The sequence below is a fragment of the Lates calcarifer genome, linkage group LG19, assembly GCF_001640805.2.
Source record: "Lates calcarifer isolate ASB-BC8 linkage group LG19, TLL_Latcal_v3, whole genome shotgun sequence".
Classification (NCBI taxonomy): Eukaryota; Metazoa; Chordata; class Actinopteri; family Centropomidae; genus Lates; species Lates calcarifer.
The window spans coordinates 15,137,448-15,157,290 of NC_066851.1; the positions used below are offsets into that span (position 1 = coordinate 15,137,448).

General features: G+C 42.7%; 1 protein-coding gene across 1 annotated transcript in view; it reads right to left on the reverse strand.

Annotated features, from left to right (window-relative positions):
* Window positions 1–19,534, reverse strand: part of spred1 (sprouty related EVH1 domain containing 1) — a 33,124-nt gene extending 13,590 nt beyond the window's left edge. The window contains 3 exon segments of the mRNA XM_018663447.2: window positions 1,700–1,868; window positions 6,729–6,999; window positions 18,765–19,534. Coding sequence (XP_018518963.1) covers window positions 1,700–1,868; window positions 6,729–6,999; window positions 18,765–18,796 — 472 coding nt within the window. The 5' untranslated portion in view covers window positions 18,797–19,534.
* Window positions 19,535–19,843: the final 309 nt, after the last annotated feature.

Sequence of the window (19,843 nt, forward strand, 5' to 3'; positions counted from 1 at the left end):
AATCACAGTGACTAGTCATCTGAGATGTTCGACTTTTCCCACAGAGCATCCTGTTATGCAAACGAGGGCTGCAACTAATTATTATTTTCATTATTAATAAATCAGTCAATTGTTCTCTCCCCATCTTGAAGTTTCTTGTTTTCCAACTAACTGTTCAAACTCCCAAAAAAGGTTGTTAAGGTTGTTTGCTATTATAAAACAACGAAGAAAACCACAAATATTTAAGTTTGAGAAGGCCAAGCAGTGAATGTTTGGCATTTTACTTAAAAATGAATGACTGATTATCAAAATGGTTGCAGATTAATTTTCTGTCATTTAACTAATAAATAAATAGAGCAAAACAGTCTAAGTGAGCTAGCTCTCACACCAACCAATCAGCCCTGACAAATTACTTCACATACGATACCATCATCCTCTCATTAATACAGTGTTATGTGTAGTGTAATTCATTGTTCTTTATTCTCTTTCTTCAATTGAAACCAACAGGGAAAGCTATTTGCTAAACCAGCCTTACAGTTGCTGGCCATGATTACCTTTTACCTAGACTATGTGTGGACTTGTGCCCAGGAAGTTCAAATCTCAGATAATAGGCTGCGGGCAAGAAGCGACTGATGCCCAACGGTGATAAGCCTTTACGATATGTTCTGCTGTACCTCCTCTATGCTCCCCAGGGTTCCTAGGTCTAGAGAGTAAAGGAGATTATAGCTCCCCAGCCAGCCAGCCTCTTGTGTAACATGGGCCTGGGTGGCAGATTGCTGAGCTGGCGATTCTCCTGCTAATTGGATGACTTTGCAACCTCTGGCACTCTACTGAAAAATAATGCTTATCAGGACCCAACTCAAATCAGAGACTCAACTCCACCCAAGTGTAAGACCTAGTTTAGCTTAAAAATACGTAAAAATGCCACTTTATACGCAGCCAGACCAAACCCTATCAGTTTTTAGACTAGCCTGGCAAGTCCTCAAACCTACCAAGTCTGTACGGCATAAAAGCCCAACCTGGTCATATTTCTTCTGACTAAAGCTCTGCTCCTATCTCAAGTTGCCATCTATTCTATGTCTCAACTCCTTCCCCTCTGTTTCAAACCAGCCCTCCCTTTCTGTCCTGTATCGCCCACTGCCTGGGCACAGCGTTGCCCTGCCAGTCTCTACAGGAAGTGGAGGAGTTTATCTTGGCAGCTGGTAATGATAAGATATAGCAGCAGGGGTCATGCTTGGGTGAGTGAGCAGGTAGCAGTGGGGCTGGGGGGCATCACCGCTAATCAACGCTATGCATCTCTCTCAGAACAGATGCTAGGTCAGCCATTACAAGCTAGTGACAGACAGGCAGGAACATAGGCTGTAGACACCCAGCAACAGAATGCGTGCCACGTTCATACACATACACCCATGTTATTTTAGACGTATTGGATGACTGCCAAAACACATAGTATAGCACAGCCTCTTAGAGGGAATTCCAAACAAACCTGGTGTTTTGTTGATAGTGTGAGAGGGTTAAAGGGGGTGAGGGTAGTGGAAAAAAAAGAGCTGTGGGCTGCTCAGATTTTTTGATACGGAAACAACAGCAAATGCTGGTTGCTTGATTTTCAAGTTAAGGTGTGTTCTGCTGAGTTGCTGCCGACTTTGTTATCTGGTCCAACCTGCTTTAAACACCAGAAATTCACACATGCAGGCACCGCTAACAATGGGACAACACATACCTTGGTTGATGTCCTCAATGGCCCGGCGTATGCCCCGGTCAAAGGCACGGGCATCAGCTGGGCTTTGGAAGGTCAGTCCAAACTTCTTGTCATTGATTCTCCAGTGGTGGAAGATGGGGTTGACCTTGTTGTATATGAGGCCTTTCTGTAGGACACACTCCAGGACCACCTGACAACACACACACACAGAGTTTGAAAACAAGACACATTAGAACTGAATGAAATTAAATGTGGGATTACACAGAAACCACACATTTTGTACTTTCTACTCCTGATTCAGACAGTGCCAGAAAATGAAAGTTCCATTTGGTCAAGCTGTAAGTTGTTAGTATTCAGACTGGAAACTGCATAATTTAAAGGCAGAATGAGGTTGATGAAACTCAGTGGGGAACACACATGTAAATCCTTCATCTTATTCCTCACCCTAAGCTGTTTAAATGTGTCACATTCTATCATTCCACCACAACATGAGCAAAGGAAAAAGAGAGAGAGAGAGATGAGAGAGGAGAGGCCTGCGTCTGGAACTACACATAACTAGAGCTTCTAAAATAGACAACGAAAAAAGAAAAATCATCCTAACCCCAATAATTTCACATACTTTTTTGGATAATTTGTAAAACACATTCTAAATGGAGGGGTTTTCATTACAGATGATGATAAAGTTGGAGAGCGGCAGTGGTGGCAGAAGAGAAGGGGGGGGGGGTGCTGAGTATGTTTTGGAGCCAGGCAGCCCAAGTGTGTGGCAGAGAGAGACTGTGTTTCCAAAGCCTATTATTAATCAGGGCTACTGGGCCGCCTCCCGGCCTTCCTCTAGGCAGATTAAATGAAATGAGAGACGGCCATTACAGTCTTTGAGGTTTTTTACCGACGTGCACGAGAGGTGGCTTAATGGGGTGTGAATGTGTGAGTGAGCGTGCGCTGGCGATCCTGTGCGAGTGAGAGCGAGAGCAAGAGAGAGAGAGTGAACGCATGAGCACAGGAGAGCTGGTGTGATGAAAAGCTCAATGACCCAAGTGCTACACTGTGCATCTTTCACAATGCAAATGCCTTGTCAGAGGATAACAGTCGCAAAACCAATACTCGACGGCTGAAAGCAGATGGCACCGTTCCCCTTGGATCTGGACAACAGTCAACAAGCACGCTTTAAAGACGCTGATACGTGGCAGCTGTACGAGAGAGGTTGATGATATGTGATATGCGTGTGTCAGAGCACGAGTACACTGCTCTACATTTCATTCTGAATGTCTGAGCGAGAGTTGCTTTTTACACTCTTTATAGTGCAGTGTAATTTTTATGCATGCAAATGTGGTCAGGATGTGTCTTACTATCTGTCCTCATGTCACTATTGCATACAGGCCTCCCCACGAAAAGGAGGGGCAAGGGTTAAGCCTGTGTGTTTACCCAGAGGCAGTGCATGAAGAAAAGGATGGATGTGAGGAGGACGGTGTGGCAAGGAGTTTGGGGGTGGGTTGGGGTGGTGTGGTGTGAGGATGGTGGGTGTGGTGGTGGTGGTGGTGGGGGGTCCTCTGTGCCTCTGGGGCTGATTGTGGAGGCGAGACTGAATGGAGCCGGAGCAGGTAAGGTGAGCGCACAGCAAGGCCGACGGAGGAGGAAGTATTGCGGGTGCACGATAGGACGATACTTAACACCACATTCCACACCGTGCTTCGGAGAAAAGAGAGGAGGAGGAGGAGGAGGAGGAGCCTCCCTGACGAAAAAAGAGACACGGGACAGGGAATGGAGGTAGGAGATATTAGAGGAGGAGAGGGACAGAGACAGAGACAGACAAAGGTGAGACGTAGAAGGGGGGGGCAGATAGACGTTTACACGCACACAAGAAACCAGGTGGGAGAAATCAGGCCACACTGCACTGGCTGAAACTGACACACACTTCTCCCCTTGCCCAAGATTTAAATTTAATAAACCATATTTTGCTAACAAAGATGAGTCACAACAGTAAAAAATAAGATTAGACAGTAGAAACAAACAACTGTATCATGTGGGCTCTTGCCCCAAGGCAAAGCTATTTAGCTTAAAGCCTGGTCCACACCACATTCACAGCTGCATCAATCAGGAGTCACAGACTATGAACGACAGGAAACGAGGTGGAGTGGCAGAGAGCTTCGCCAGAGATTTGTCATAATCCGAGAGCCAGTATGGTAAGTAATCATCAACTAATTAGATCTGTAGTTTTTAAGAGTCAGAGAATCAGAGTGTGTGTGTGTGGTGTGTGTGTGTGTGTGTGTGTGTGAGAGAGAGAGAGGGGAGAGAGAGAGAAGGGAGGAGGGCAAGGAGGAGAGTGATTGGTAGCTATATGGAGAGCCAGCTGAGTCATCACCAGTACACTCTGTGCCGCATCACTGCGCTTATAGACAGATCCCCTCCACTTCTCTTCTTCCATCTCCCGTCTATCTGGCTCCACCTCTGTTTCCTGCTCTTTGACTACACCCACATCTCTTTCCCTGATTCCTCTCATATTTTACGCACCCCCAAAAATCACCTTGTTTCTATCAGCCCAAAACCGTGCCTTTTTGATTTCAAAATAACTGCATCTCTGATCTGTTGTTTTTCCTCCATCTAGATCAGGTTCCTATCACGGATGGGAGATGCCATTGTGCTTTTCTATCCTGTTCATCTCTGGCTCAATTACAACACTGAAATTATATCCCATAAAAAGACAAAAAAAAAAAGTATCTACGACATGGAACAGTATTTTCTTTTTCTGTGTACTACACAATAACAACTCAAACCAAACATCCTTTCAAACATTCAGGAGCTCTTCACTAGGCCTTTATTTCAGTTTTCAACATCATTCATACAACATAATTACGGTCTTTCATTCACCTCTGGAATCAAAACACTGACGCTGCTGTTTTAAACAATGCTGTCGTAACAAGTACTGATATTGCCCTGTGTTTTTCTGACTATGGCTAACATGTTCTTATGTGGTTGGGTCTGTTGCTCTTTTTTTTCTTGGATTCATCACTCTGCCTTTCTTCCCCTGATGCCCTCAGACTGTCGGTAGCACTGTGGTTGACGCCAACACCCTGGCACTGGGTGGCATCCCGACAGACCTACATATGGCTGGGTGTTTGTTGTGGTGGATGGGGGTAGACACCGGCAGTGATAGGGGTGTTTTACCACATCCCAGAACAGTTGCCAGGGTCTCTGAGCCATGTCTATTCCCTGCCTGAACAACAGCATTCCCGTCACACCCTTTCCTGTGCCACACACACACTTGGATAGCAACGCGCAAAACACAAACACGCTGTAAACACAAAACACACATAAAAATGCGTTCAGTCAAAGGAGATAAAAAAAGGTGATTTAGACGCCCTGCTGTAACAAGCCTCTCATGTCGGACCGTCAGGAGCCACCAGACTCCATGCATCATGGTGGCCTCCTCTGTCTTCTGGCATCTGACAGACTGTTCGTTCGCTCACTCTGTCTCTCTCTGTCTCTCTCTCTCTCTCTCTCTCATACACACACACACACACACACACACACACACACACACACACTGATTTACACTCTCATTACCGCAGACCAGGATTATCCCAGTGCATCTACTGGATCTGTTTTACATCTACACCACAGAATGAGTGTGTGACAAGTAGGTCATGAGTTTTATAGAAACTACAGCATGAGCCATGAGGATTAGAACCACAACATACGACTTGATCTTTTGAAGCCTCACTTTGATTGAGAAGAATGACCACACAGTTTGCAGCTAAGGAATTTTTATGAGTATGTCATGCAGGCTGCCAAAAATAGGATTAAAAAAAATAAGTAAAGTATTTAATATGTCAGTAATTCCAGATGTTTCACTATATACACTTCAAAAAACTTTTACCTTTAACCCACATTTGCAGTGTCAGACACTGTACTACCTGTGAATGAACACCTATACTACTGACAAATTGTGCTTATTGAGGTCACTTATTTCTTTGATGATGCAAATGTTGACGAGGCAGAAATACAAGTTTACATTAATTCTTAGGTTGTTGAATAAAATAGGCCAAAGAAAGTTCACTGCTCATTGATTTAGACAATTGTTGTGTAACTACAGACCCAGCTGAGTCCTGTGTAATGCTTAGTTTACAAGACTTTATACTAGAGCTGCTGGCTCATTTTTCAAGCAAAATGCCAAACATTTGCTCATTCCAGCCTCTCAAATATGTAAGATATGTAGCCTTTCTTTGACGTGATATAATTTAGTCAATGTTTTTTGGTTTTGGACTGTTGGTCACACTAAACAATCAGCTCTGGAAAATTTTGAAGAGTATTTTTCAGCATTTTCTGAAAATGAAAATAAGATTAACTGATAATTAAAACAATTGTTAGTGGCTGCCATACTATATAAAACCCCTTGTTTTTTGAGCTAAGATATTTTAAATAGCATTTGTAGTTTTACAATAATAATTATAGAGTGCTTTGCATATATTTTTTTACTGTTAAAGTAACCAGGAACATATTTTCCTGGCCTAATTTACTGTCACATACACTCCTTATTTTACATGTTGAGTAAGTAAGAGAAAATGCTTATGAAAAAAGGTAGGCAAATGTTTGTGTACTTTTGGAAAACCAGAATGAGTGTGAATTTCCAGCCCCTATTCCATCCTTTACGTCCCTTCCAGTCTCTTTGTGTGTTTCCCACATCCCTCATCCTACATTCTCCTCTCCTGAGTAATCTCCTGCCCTTCTCTCTGATGTCATCATGCATCACAGCATCACGCAGTTTGCTCCTATTTTCAGATACCTGCGCCATGGAGGAAAGCCAAACAACCACTTCCTGTGTGAGTGTGTGCGAATGTGTGTGTGTGTGTGTGAGCGAGACAGGGAGGGGGGCTCATGGTGATCTCATGCAAGAGAATGTATCATCTCCGGTTTGTACACCTGAATGTGCATGAAAGAGGTGGGGTGACCAAATAACAGAGAAAACAAGCGTATCAACTAGCTAGTTAATTTATAGTAGGAATATGAATTTATGTAATGTGGTTTATAAAGACACTATTCACATATCCCTTACCAGTTTGTCTTTGAGCCTCTCGCCCTTGATGTGGAACTCCACAGCGGTGGTGCTGGGACTAGGGCTGGGACTGGGACTAGGACTGGGGCTACAGGGGCTGAGGTTGCTGCTGCTTCCTCCGCTGCCTCCACTGTGGGTGCTGCTGCTGTCCTCCGCCCGGCTGACCTTATAGACAGTGACACAGCTAAGGCCTCCGCCCCCCAGGGGAAGCCACCCACCACTGGAGTCATCCCGAGTCATGACCACTGCTCTCACACGCGCATAACTGTCACTGCGGAGGAGGAAGGGAGGAAGACAAGGAGGGTGGAGGGAATAAGAAGACATGGGAGGAGCAAAAAGAAAAACAATGCTGTCAGTGAACATAATCTGTGATAATAAGCAGTTAATATGTTTTTACCTTGAGGGCCTTTTCTGTCGATACAATATATCACCTGGACCACAAAAGCATCATCAGAACTACACAGCCTACATCAAATATCAGCCCACATATTACAGTTGAACCACAACAAAAACAAGTTGGAATACAGTACATGTAGCCTGCGCAAAATGGTTTGTAAATGTGTGGTGAGGAAAACACTATACAGATAAGATAAAGCGAGGAGACTGATCTAAAATGTCCAGGTCACATTTGTCCAACAGTTTGAATGTTTTTACTCAACTAAAACATAAACCACATCACACTAGAACTACTCCGATACTCAGTTTAATCCAAGCAGCTGAAACAAGTGGGGAAATCTGTGTGGTGACGGAAGCTAACAAAACTAAAAATAGAATGTGAAGGAGTCAAGAGATTCAGTTCTGGATTAAACGCATATATTTTGGTTTCAGTGACTGATATAGCAGACTATTGGCTATGATTTCTAAAGTCTGAAGCCGTCAGTGTATGTTTAACCCCAGCCAGAGGGTGACTGACCATGTGGCCAAATTCGGGCGCTGGTCGCTGCTGATTTCCAACCTTTCCCCTGAAGCAGGTGGTTTCAAACTAGACAGCACATGACAGGGGCTCCAGCTCACATCAGCCCCCCCCCCCCAATGCTAATGCTGTTGTTGTATTACTCTTCTCTCTCATGTCACCTACTAGGCTTTGAATTACGGTAATACATCGTAAGCAGTTAATCTGTAATACATACATTACCTACGTAACTGAAGAAAGCATACACTCATACAAAAGCAAAATATGTTTGATTTACAAAGCAGGAATGAAATGTAGATTATCACTGTATTAAGAAAGGCTTTAAAGTTTTAGAGGTTTAAAGACAGCGGACATGAGGCTGTGTGTAAAAAAATGCATAGAGCTTCAGGTTATTTCAGACATACAGCAATATAAACGCATGTGTCACCATTCAAATGTCAAATTCCAACAAACTGGAAAATGGCTGAACTGTCTCTCTTGCCCCAAATCTTATAGTCTGTAGTAAAGAAAAAAACACATCTATTGCAAATGTAACAAAAGTGTATTACTGTGTCTAAACTTATAATGCTACCTAATTATTATTTTTAAAATACTATATCTATCTGTTCTTTATTAGATATATCTCCTTTCCCATCTCCTTTGCTTCTCCCTGTCCCTTCACTCAGAGTCAGATGTTTCCCTGATTAGATAACACAGACTGCATTGGGCCACCGGAAATGACAAAGGTCAGGGTGTGCTGAGGGCAGCATTTTGCACAAACTCCTGGTAAAATATTAAAGAAGATCTGAGGGCTGAAAGAAACGGGTAATGTGAGTGAAGAATGTGACTGTCGGATGTCTTCCTGTGAGACATTGCTCTCTGGCAAACATATGGGTTGACCAATCAAGATGACGTCAGATGAGTCTGAAAAGTTTTGTAAAAGAATTTCATCTTCTCTGACAGGATACAAATTTGAAATGTTGCTGACTGACAACATGTAATATACTGCATAGTTAACTAGTAGCTTGCGCTCCAATAGAAGAATAGCTGTGTCCCCTTACTGTTTCTCCTCTCTAAATCTTGGCCTGCTCAATGAGGCTAACCTTTGGTCTCCAGCCTTCCACACCCTTGGCAAACCTCAGTGGCCAGGTTATTGGTTAGCAATTAATCTAAGAGCCAGTGAGCATAAAATCTGAAGCTATTTTTTTCTTCATGTGAAAGCTTTGATATCCTGGCACATGGTAATAGTTGACCAAAGTTCCCTCAAAGGATTGATGAGCATGATAAATACGGGTAACTCAAAAATAAACCAACCGACAAAACAGACTGCCTTTTTGAAAACCACACACTTCTTTCTGGCCAATTCCAGTCTGTTCAAACACACATACACACAAACATGTAGATCAGCATTTCCATTGATATATATATGAAAAGATAAATTGCTGACAAAATATTGAGCATCACTGCCACATGTCCTACCATCCCCTCTCCCCTGCAACTTACTTATGCATTTTTTCTTGTGCCTTTAGAGCTACTATTATCAATACTTTTATACTAACAAGGTATCAATGCATTATAGTGATGAACCTACAGAGGACTGTCATTTGAATCTGTAGCTCTTGGCCTTCACAGAGCTTCATACCCACTTTCAGCTCATTGTTTAGCTGTCTCACCCTCAGCTATACTGTTTTGATTCACTCTCACAGCTCTCATCATGTTGTTTTCAGCCAGAAAGAACAAACTGTACACTACTTGCTCAGCACCCAACAGTTAGCTACTAGCGTGTGAACACAGTGGAGCATTTGGCAGCTAAAGCACTTGCTCATTAATTGGTAGAGCCCAAAAACAGAGCTAAGATAAAGTGAATATTGGTCTTACCAATATATACTTCTTTTTGACTGTCCCATAACTCCTCACTGATCAATACACCCAAACAGTCCTTTAGTCAGACCGAATGGTTATCAGAATCGTCCATAATATTAAATTTGGTGGTGCTGCGCTCACTACTGCCTGCTGAAAGTCAGAGCCATGCCAATATTTTCATCAAGTTTCATCAGTCAGGGTGCTAACAAAAGTGGACAACATTGGAAGTCTCTTCTTTTGTTATTATATTCATCATAATTACAAGGACATTTTCAAATATTGTTGTGATTTTCATGCAACAAAATGACTGCACTGATCCAAAGATAAGTAACTATTCTGCCAGCTGAAATAAACAATCACTAGAGAGGCTGGACAAAAACAGATACAGAATTTACTGAATAAAAATTTTCCAATATTATGAACCTCTTATCAACCTCAATGTATTAATACTGCAATCATCAAGTTTTCACTCATGTGCTGCCACGAGCTTAGACAACAGCAACAGATCGTGGGAAACAGACAGAAAACACAACCACGACTAACTTCCCCCTTGCAATCTCCGAGCAACACCCTGTCACACCTCATAACTGTGCCACAGAAGAAGTGCTTGCATGAGAGTCCCTGCAAAAGAGAAAAATGCATTTTTGAGCAGTATAACAGGCAGTAAAAGAGGGAAATACTGCTGCTCTTACGCCCCTCTATGGCCCCCAATAAAGGATGCGGGTGATGAGTGCAGGAGGGGCTGTCAGTCAAGAAGGGGTCCCTGGGGTGAACAGAAGGCAGGCGGTGGTGTCGCTCAGCCATGACCAGGGCACAATGACCAGGGCCTGACCCTTCAGACCTACCATCACACACATGCCAGCAACCATGACACTCACAGAGAAGGGGGCTGGGCACAGAGAGGAAGTTAAGTGGACTGTGTATACGTGCATTTTTGCATCTAACTTAAAAACGCCCATGTTAACCTAGTTTTAAGAATAGGACATTTCCATACTAGAAAAATTGATATTAACTATAGTGAAATGGTAAATAATTCAAATCTGATCTCTAAGGTACACTTCTAAAACCTGCAGACCAACAACTAAACTCAACTCAACCAACAACATACAAGTGTACTAAAGCCATTTAATAAAAACTTCACACCAGGGGAATAAAAAGGCTCCATCCACTGCTCTTCTTCATCCTCATATAAAAATCTTTCCTTTCTTATAGTAAAAACAGTGAGTGGTCCAAAAAGATATTTGAGTGCAACCTGCTGCAAACCATACAAATACACACACACACACAAACACAGTTCAGAGTGGGATGGTGGAGACAAAGGCTGGCCTCCACGCCCCTTGCTGGGAGCACACAGGCGACTGGACACACAATTGAGAGCGGAAGCAGATCAGCTGGCCAGGGCCTGCAAGCAGGGGAGAGAAAGGGAGAGAGGGAGGGAGGAGGAGGAGGGAGAGATAGAGAGAAAGGAGCCCCCCTTTCCAAATTATTCCAAGTTATTCTGCTGGATGACTGACTTCATTTCCGACCAAAAGCAGGGGAGAAAAACAGAGGGAGGGTTGAGAGTGTAATGGAGGACTGTGGGGGGAGGGAGGAGGTGGCTGTGGATGGGAACAGGGTGGAGACCAAGGTGACAGTCAACAGCTCCCACCCGCATTTGAATATGGCCTTTTCTATTCACAAAAAGGGTGTGCACAGGCTTTTATGGCATCTTTAGAAAATGATATATGGAACAGGAGAATTAGCAGTATCTCATTATTTCAAACCTCATGTAAAGTGAAAGCAAAAAGCAAACAAAATACAATGATTTAAATTAGAATTGAGCTTCTACTTGAAATAAACTGTAAGAGGAGAAGGCATGATGGGGGAGCACGTGCAGACCAGGCAGGCCTGAGCCTCGAGGCCGGCTGCTCCAGTGTGTGGTGGAGAAGGGGGATCCTGGGACAACCATTTCCTAAGTGGACAAAGTGGCCGTTTGTCTGCTGCTCCGGCCCATGGCTCACTGGGCTCCAGCATGCCATCATGCTTTGCTCCTGTCTCAGCCTTGGGCTTCCCACCCCAAAGAGGAGTGGGGTGGAGGGGAGAGCAGGGGTATTTTGGGGGCAGTGGGAGGGTGAGGGGCTTGAATGAAAGACAGGAGGGGGAGAAGAAGGGAAGGAGGAGAAGGAAGAGGAGGACTACAGGAGGAGAGGAGAGAGAAAAAGGATGTGGCCTGAGCCCTGGGTGCTCGCCAAGTCACCCCCCCCCCCTTACCCAACCCCTCCCGGCTGCCTCTCTCTACACAATGGCTGCTTCTCTGCTGAAATTTCACGTTATTGGATCCCGGGCCTGGAGTTTTGTCCTCCCACAATGTCCAGGCAGCGGAGCATGCTGCAGGGGAGACACACTCTGCAAGCTAAAAGCTGGAAAACCATTCCTCCTTTCATTAGCATCAGAAAAGGGGAGAAAAGTCCCCCCCCCCCCCCACACACACACACCTCTTTTTTTTTCCATCACCCCTTTTCCTCCCCATCTCTCCTCTGTATCAAAACCGGAGGAAGGCTGTCAAGCTCGGTCAAGCTCCACTAGACCACTTTGGCTTGCCACCTTTTTTTTTTTTTTTTTTTTTGGGGGGGGGGGGGGTCATTAAAATATCATTGGGAAAATAAACACAAGCTTCTTATCCCAATCCGATTCTATAGATTATCCTCTGAGAGGAAAGCAATCACTAGGAAAGCAGAGGGGGGAATAGAAGATGGCGTGAAAAGCTACTCTGGGTGTGACTCATTCGCTTTGCTTACTAAAATGTGCGGCTATGTTCAACACCTGTTCTCATAGATAAAATATGATACTTTTACATTTCCTTAACAGCTTTAGCTTGACTTAAAACACAAAAGTCTCGATGCAGCTGAACTCCAAAGCTTGTAGATATGATGAAGCAGAAAAGTATTCATAGTATAGTGTTCAGAAACATGTAATCAACAAAAATATTCCAGTCTAAAACCGAAATCCAGTCTAACAAGTGGTAACTTGGAGCTAAGAGGATAAAGTGGTGCAGTTTCCTTCCCAGTGATCACGCCTCATTGAAGAAATAAATAACATGCAATCTGGGACTCGACCGTCGATTCCAGCAGTGCATCTAATCTGAACGGTGCAAACTAGCTAGCCAATTAGCCACGGTTCAAATCCCCTAAATAACCAGTGGCAAACTCAAGGGCACAGACGTACCCAAAACAAACACCAATATGACCTAACATGAATGCAGTGCAAATTATGACATAGCTCCAGAACAAGACACTTTTGAAGGGGCTGTCTGTTAGTCATTAATAAAACCAGGACCAATAATGGGACAATGCCTAAAGAAAAACCAAGCCAGCATCACAAGGCTGCTACATTAGCCGCAGTGAAAACTAATACGCTGGCTGTAGAAAGAGAAGTGAAAGAGAAATTTGCCCTATCTCCTCTCAACACCTCAGGCTGCTGGTGAGTCATCTCCCTCACAAGAACATTCAGCTTAGCTACCAACTGACTCAGGAAAAAAAACAGAACAAGCCTACTCTGCTGCTGCACCACACAGCGGATCTCCGCTTATTACCACAATTTACCACCATCTTTTCACAGAAATACCATCTAATATGACAACAAATTAACCGATCGGAAGTCACTTCTGGTAGCATCTATCACAGATAGCAGTTAGTGGGTCAAATTAGCCTGTAGCGCAAATCAAAGATAGACCTAAATCAGTGAATGAATGTCAAAACTGCTCACTCAGACAGGGTTTCAAACATTGATTTTCTAACCAAACCCTCTATTACTGGATTGGGCCTGCAACCCCAACAACAATGTTCTAGGTGCCGCTGCGCTGTGGCACCATAAATCAAAAAGAAACCCATATGTGTATCAAATGCCAAAAAACTATTCTCAAACATCAATCAAAGCCACATATTGAGATGATCTTAATTTGAACCACAAGCATTTTGAAAATTAAAACCTTGCGCTTGCCATTACAAAAAAAAAAAAAAAAGAGGAACCACAAATTTCGACTGCCGCGGTGTCTCTGGTCTGCTTTGATGTCAAAGTAGTCCCCAGGGACCTGAGCCTCTACTAGTTATAGTTACTCTGAAACCGGTGGGGGGGAGGCCGTCTAGCTGTGGGAGAACAGCACAGTACAGCTCAGGAGCAACTTGGGAAGGATAAACCACCAAACCATGATGAAGGCCCATGCATGTCAAGAGAAACTGCTATGACAAGTTGTAAATCATCACAGTATGCCCTGTTGTTGGGAATGACATAACATTATCATCATCACCATTACCATAAACATTAGAAACCAACCTGTTAGGCCATCTTGAAAATCAATTAGATTCAAGCAGCTTTCTATTGAACCTCAGTCTCTAGGAATTGGAGGAACCAAGAAACGCTTCTAAATATAGCCACTAGACAGGACTAAATCTGATCAAAAGTTTACTGAGCAGATAAAAATACATGTTCCTACAAGCCTCCAATTTTAATCCCATCTGGAAACGTGACTCATTAATTCAATCATTTGATGATATAAAGCTATGTTTACTTAAATTCAAACATAGCTTTTTCTAGGATGCAGGCCTATCTCTCCCAGAAACACATACACATGCCAAATGTTCCCAGAGAAATAAACACACAAGTGTGTGCATGGACGCACGCACGCACGCACGCACGCACGCACGCACACACACACACACACACACACACACACACACACACACACACACACAGAAACCCCTTCCTGTTTTCAAAGCGTTTGGAAACTCAATCAAAGACACAAGGTTTAGGATTTACATCTGTGCCCTTTTATGTCTGTGGCCTCGCAGGAAAGAACCATCTCAGCCCAGCTGCAGCAAAGAACTCACAACAAGGCCCAGCCTTCATGCTCCCGCATGCAGCACAACTGAAAACAATATCCACAATTCAGACACTTAGTGCTAAAAGCACTTCTTAGAGGCATTGAGATATGGTCTGTGAACATCAGAGGCCCTCCTTGACAAAAAAATAAAGACAAGCCCTGCTATCTAGATGTTGTGATGGAGACACAGACACACACACAGGAAAAAAAATCTGTATATTGTTAAATATAGGCTTAACATCTGACATACACAGCAGAGATCCACACCAGGACTTTGTCTTGAAAGTAAGAAAATTGGTTTGAAATATGCTCTAAATACACTGCTGACATTTACGCCAGTTCATGCGTGCTCCTAAAATACTTGAAGAGGAAATGAAAATTATAAGAGGGAAGTGGCTCGGGTTTAAAATACACAGAATCCAGGCCCAAATCTGGCCATGGGAATGGAACAGTCCACCACTATACAAGGCCTGTTCAGTTTGTTGGCTTGTCTCAGTTACAGACAGTCCAAGCCCTCTGGTTATACAGAGGATCATTGTCATTAATCAGACAAATAATACGACCGCTTCTAATAGAATCTAAAGACACTGGGGCATAAATATTCTGTATGCAAAATATCTCGTAGGATTATGTAACTTTTCACAATTTTCAAGTAAAAATGATAAAACTGAAAGAGTTTTAATGTAAAGGCAGCTTAATTTCTAACAATATACAGTATGTTTATATTATCTATGTCTAAATCTACTAAAATGTGTTAATACGCCAAGCAACCAGTAAAGTAAAATGCTGTTACACGTGCCCTTTAAGTATACTGTCATATAACACATTTCATTAGCCTCTGTAAACCACCGTAGTCACAAGCAACACTTCCCCAAAAGAATACAGAAGCAAAACCAAAGATGTGTTCAGCTCAGCAGACTTTGTCAAAGGTAAAATGTGTCTATAGCTTAGACTTGGCCAGCTAGTAAAACTAAGTGTTCATGGAGGTCATAGCCAACAACTGGCAATAACCCCAAATAATACTATCTATAAAAAGGTCCAGGAAATTATTTAGCTTAACATAAGGGCCACAGGATATAGGCAATTAACCAGGCCATAAAGCACTAGCCCTAACAGCTGAAGTAGCTGTCTCCCTTTGTCGTTTCAGGACATGATGGGGGTTGTTTGGGGAGGAATGTGTTTGGAAAGCTCAGCAACAGGAATGAGAGTGCGAAACAGCCCTCGGGTGATAAGATCATGACACCCACATTGGTAGATAAAACGCTGAGCTGTCAAATCAATCACACAGATAGGAAGAGGACACAGAGAGAGGAATCACAGAGGATCACCTGACTGGCAACAGAGAATACCACAGAACTGCAGGAATCTAAAACAATGGGGCCGTACCCTGTGCATGTTCAGTGGAGTATAGAGGCAAACTGACCTTCACTGATAAAAATGGATGAAGGCCAGAATAATCCCAGCAAAATCAGTCTGTGTAGGAACACACAGACTTAAATATACATTATCACCTGTTTGATTTCTAATTTTCTTAAAGTAAAAACTGAGGAAGAACAAAAACACAGTAGCCAATTTTTTGTTTGTTTGTTTGTTTGAGGAAAACTAGAAACCGGAAGCATGCCATTTAAGCTGTGGGTTTTCACAGGCAGAAGATGCAATGTGTAAAAACGCACTATTCTCGTATATATACAGTGACCACGTAGGAGTATCAACAGTATACAGATAAAGGATACAAGAACAGTGCACCTCAACAGGCCTCTGCCTTGGTTGAGATAAATATTTTAGATAAACGTGACATTCAAAGAGAGGCTGCTTTCACATACTTTCATAAATCTCCCACTTCTCCCGGCAATGACCGTGGTCCTTGTCTGCAAAATTCACATTAGCCTTACAATCACACCACACTCTCCCCACACCAACACACAACCCAGAGCAGATGCAAACCAAAATCTGAAAAGGCTTAAAAATGTGCCTTCTTGTCATTTCAGCCTTGTGAACATAGTTGCACCAAGGCCAAGTAACATGTTCTCAGTACTGGGTGTGCTGCGTGTACACCAGCTTGGCTTACCACTCATCATTCAGACGAAACCACATCGGGACTATCTGTTCACACATTTCATGGCGATTTTCAAATTAAAATGCTTCCAGTGCAGGCTACAGGAGAACAGGTATATTTTTGATGAAGTATGATTGTACACAGAAACAGAAAGTCAAAAGATAACCAGGGTTTACACAATAATTTCCATCTGTTGCAGAAGGACTTAGCAAATGAGTCATCAAAGATCTAAGCTCATCTTATCAATGGAAGAGAGCAGCATGTCACAATGTAAAAAGGAACACACAACTGTGGAAAAACATCTTGATTATTATCCCCTGCGCTAAAAAAAGACACACAAAATATCAGATTTTTTTGTGAACAGCAATGTCATTAGAAATAGCACACTAAGAAGACTCTCTTCAGCAAAAATGAATGGCTCAGGCAATGCTCAGTATTCTGTTCACTCCATTACTATGAATCATACAACAGCCAGGAAGGTGGAGGAATCATAGCAACAATGTTTGGATCACTTCGCCATCTTAGCTGCTGCCATCACGCAGTGTGGAACAAACCCAGCATACATACACTGCAGCTCACACACACCACTGATGATCTGTAGCCCGTGGCCATAGCTCCTAAAGCGGGGTCTGGGGGGGCCTTGAGGAATCCCTGAGAGTCACATCAAATTCAAGAATGGTTTAATTTCACTCTCACCTGAGGTTAACACGATGAGAGAATGTGCTCATGATCAGTCAAATCAGAGGTTTCACCCTTCCCACTAGCATAAATATGCTAGGTTATTACACAGTTTTGGCTAAATCATGACTAATAACAAAAATCAGGTCAGATGAATTTCCATGAAACAATATGTCATAAAAAGACAGTGTGTGCTTTTAGTGTAATTTATTTAGTGTGGCTTGATATGAGAAAAAAATACCTCCATGACAAATGTTACATAAAAAAAACAAGTGTAGTTCAAGGACAAAGCCCCCATGCATTAAATCAATCAACCTCATAAAGGCCAGATAGATGGAATGGGGAAAAACATGGGTGTGTTTCGAACATTAAACCATGACAGTGTAAATGGCTGAAAAGGGCATATGACTTCCTCTGTGACAAATACATTATCAAAGAAAATCCTCAGACATACTGAAGAAAGGTCGGCTTAAATAAAACATGTCCGGCGCTTATGTAAAACAAGCGACTTCACGAGACAAAGCAGTGCCGTTTTATATGTGATGCTTTGTGCAGAAAATGCAGGAAATGTGAGCATTGTGTGATCGTCGGTGCAATGCGAAACAGTGTACAGTGCTGTGAATGGGCAGGCAGGTACTTTATGAATGGAGGGGATCATGTGACCGCAGCACCTCCCGAAGCAGATATTTCTCACTGACTGTCAACAAGCGCACACAAGGGATCGGCCCATTAAAACAATACCAAAACGCGACTTGAAATGGGCGCGACGTGCACAAAAGCACCTCATGTACGGATTAAAATCGACATCCGAAAGGGTTGTCGGGGATTTGGGCGTGAATGTGACGCCTTTTTTAAAGCGTTTTTATGAATGGAGATTGTGATATGTAAATGAGTGCGATTGAGAAAAAAAATGGCATCTTCAAGCTTTTCAACCCTGACATTGCCGCAATGAGCTCGAAGGGTTTTCATTAAAGAAAGGCTGGACTCAAGTGCAAACACGAGCTGCACGATTTTTTTTTTTTAAATCGATGATTATGTTCCGAAATCATGGCGGACGACAGTTACACACGGATCTAGGCTATCAATATAACGCTATCTGATCATGATGTGCTGAACTGACATGTATATAAAATTAGATTTAGACTGCATTATTGCTTTGTGTGTGTCTACAACGAGCGATTCATCATAAACTGTCAAATAACTATACAGCAATGATAAATATCCTTGTCATATCATTTACCAGTTAATCAAATCATGTATAGGCAACCATTAATATAGCTTTAAGACAGTGGTTTACGATGAATTCTCACAGCATACATGTTAGTTGGTTGAATTATGAGACCAAAATTATTAAGAATGAGATGGATTTTTTTTTACTATGGGCCTATATGCCATTGCTTGTCACACACTGTTCCTCTCAATATCATAATATAAACCATAGAGTGCCTTTCTATTAACCCACAAAGCTGTCAAGACATAAAGATTAGAAGTCTGTGGTTCTTATTGTTGATATTAGTAAAGTGATGAAATACCAGAGTTGCTCGGTTAGACATGTCATTGGAAACTGTGGTAGTGCACTGCTCACCGAGTAAAGCGTGTGTTAATATCAAAAAAGGATACGCAAGCGGTTATTATTGTAGCTGTATATTTGTGTACGTAAATGGGAGAAAATGTATACACGATACTCACTCGTTGTTTGGATTTGTTGAATCTTCACTCATTTTTTTCCTCACGGGGATCCAAATCCTAGCAATAGCATCGACGACGCAGTGACGGCGGGATAAAATACCATAAATATCACCATTTTCCTTCACATATAGAAATCACCCCTATTTCGGATTGTGAGTAAACGGTGTACAGCGGGGCATGCCTAACTAAGCGTCCCTGTGAAAAACCAAGTGAAGCTAGCTTAACGTTAGCTTTGCTTTGGCTGGAACTAACGTTAAATCGCGAGGAGGAATGACAACCGTTGATTCATTTTATCCTCCCTGGAAGTAAAATCCGACCACAACAAATGGGCCATCGGCATCATCCTCTTCAACAAACACAGATCCACGCTTTGCAAAAACGCGAATAGATCCTCAAAAAATGTAGAAATTGCTGTAGACTGTAACGTTTGGCAGGTTATTTATGGCTGGCTGTCGAGCATCCATTCGCCAACTTCAGGTCCAGGACAACACTTGAAAAAGCGCTGTGCAGCGTTGCTCCGTCAACGTGTCCGAGTAATTTGCAGTAAAGGCATCCAAAGCCAAAAAAAGGTTCAACTGTTTTCAATACTGATACTGACGCGTAAAGTAAAAACATCTACACTTGAAATTTCCTTGAGAAGTTGGTGGACATCTGCTTTAATCGAACTCCATTTTCAACTCGGGGGGAATGAAACATCGGAAAACTGGGCGGATGTGTCGACCCTCGCTTGAGAAAATTAGATCCTTCCGCGACGTAGTAAAAACATAACCCTCTTGCGATAAAATATTGTCAACCAGGGCACATTTTATTGTATCTAGTTAAAGAGTAAAGTATACTGTATTAAAACACGCCCCCCCATAGCTCTATACAGTAATTTAGTAGTATTTCTTTCCAAAGTTAACCTAAAGTAGTCCCCGCACTTCCCAAAAGAAGTTTCCCTTCAATCACGCATTGATACAAGAGGGAAGCGTCTGTGTGATAGCACGCAAAGTAGAAAATAATCTGGAGGAAGGACTTGAGCTGACACAGTGAGACTCGGCCATTAACAAATTCTGTTGTTTTCTTTCATTAAGCAGTAT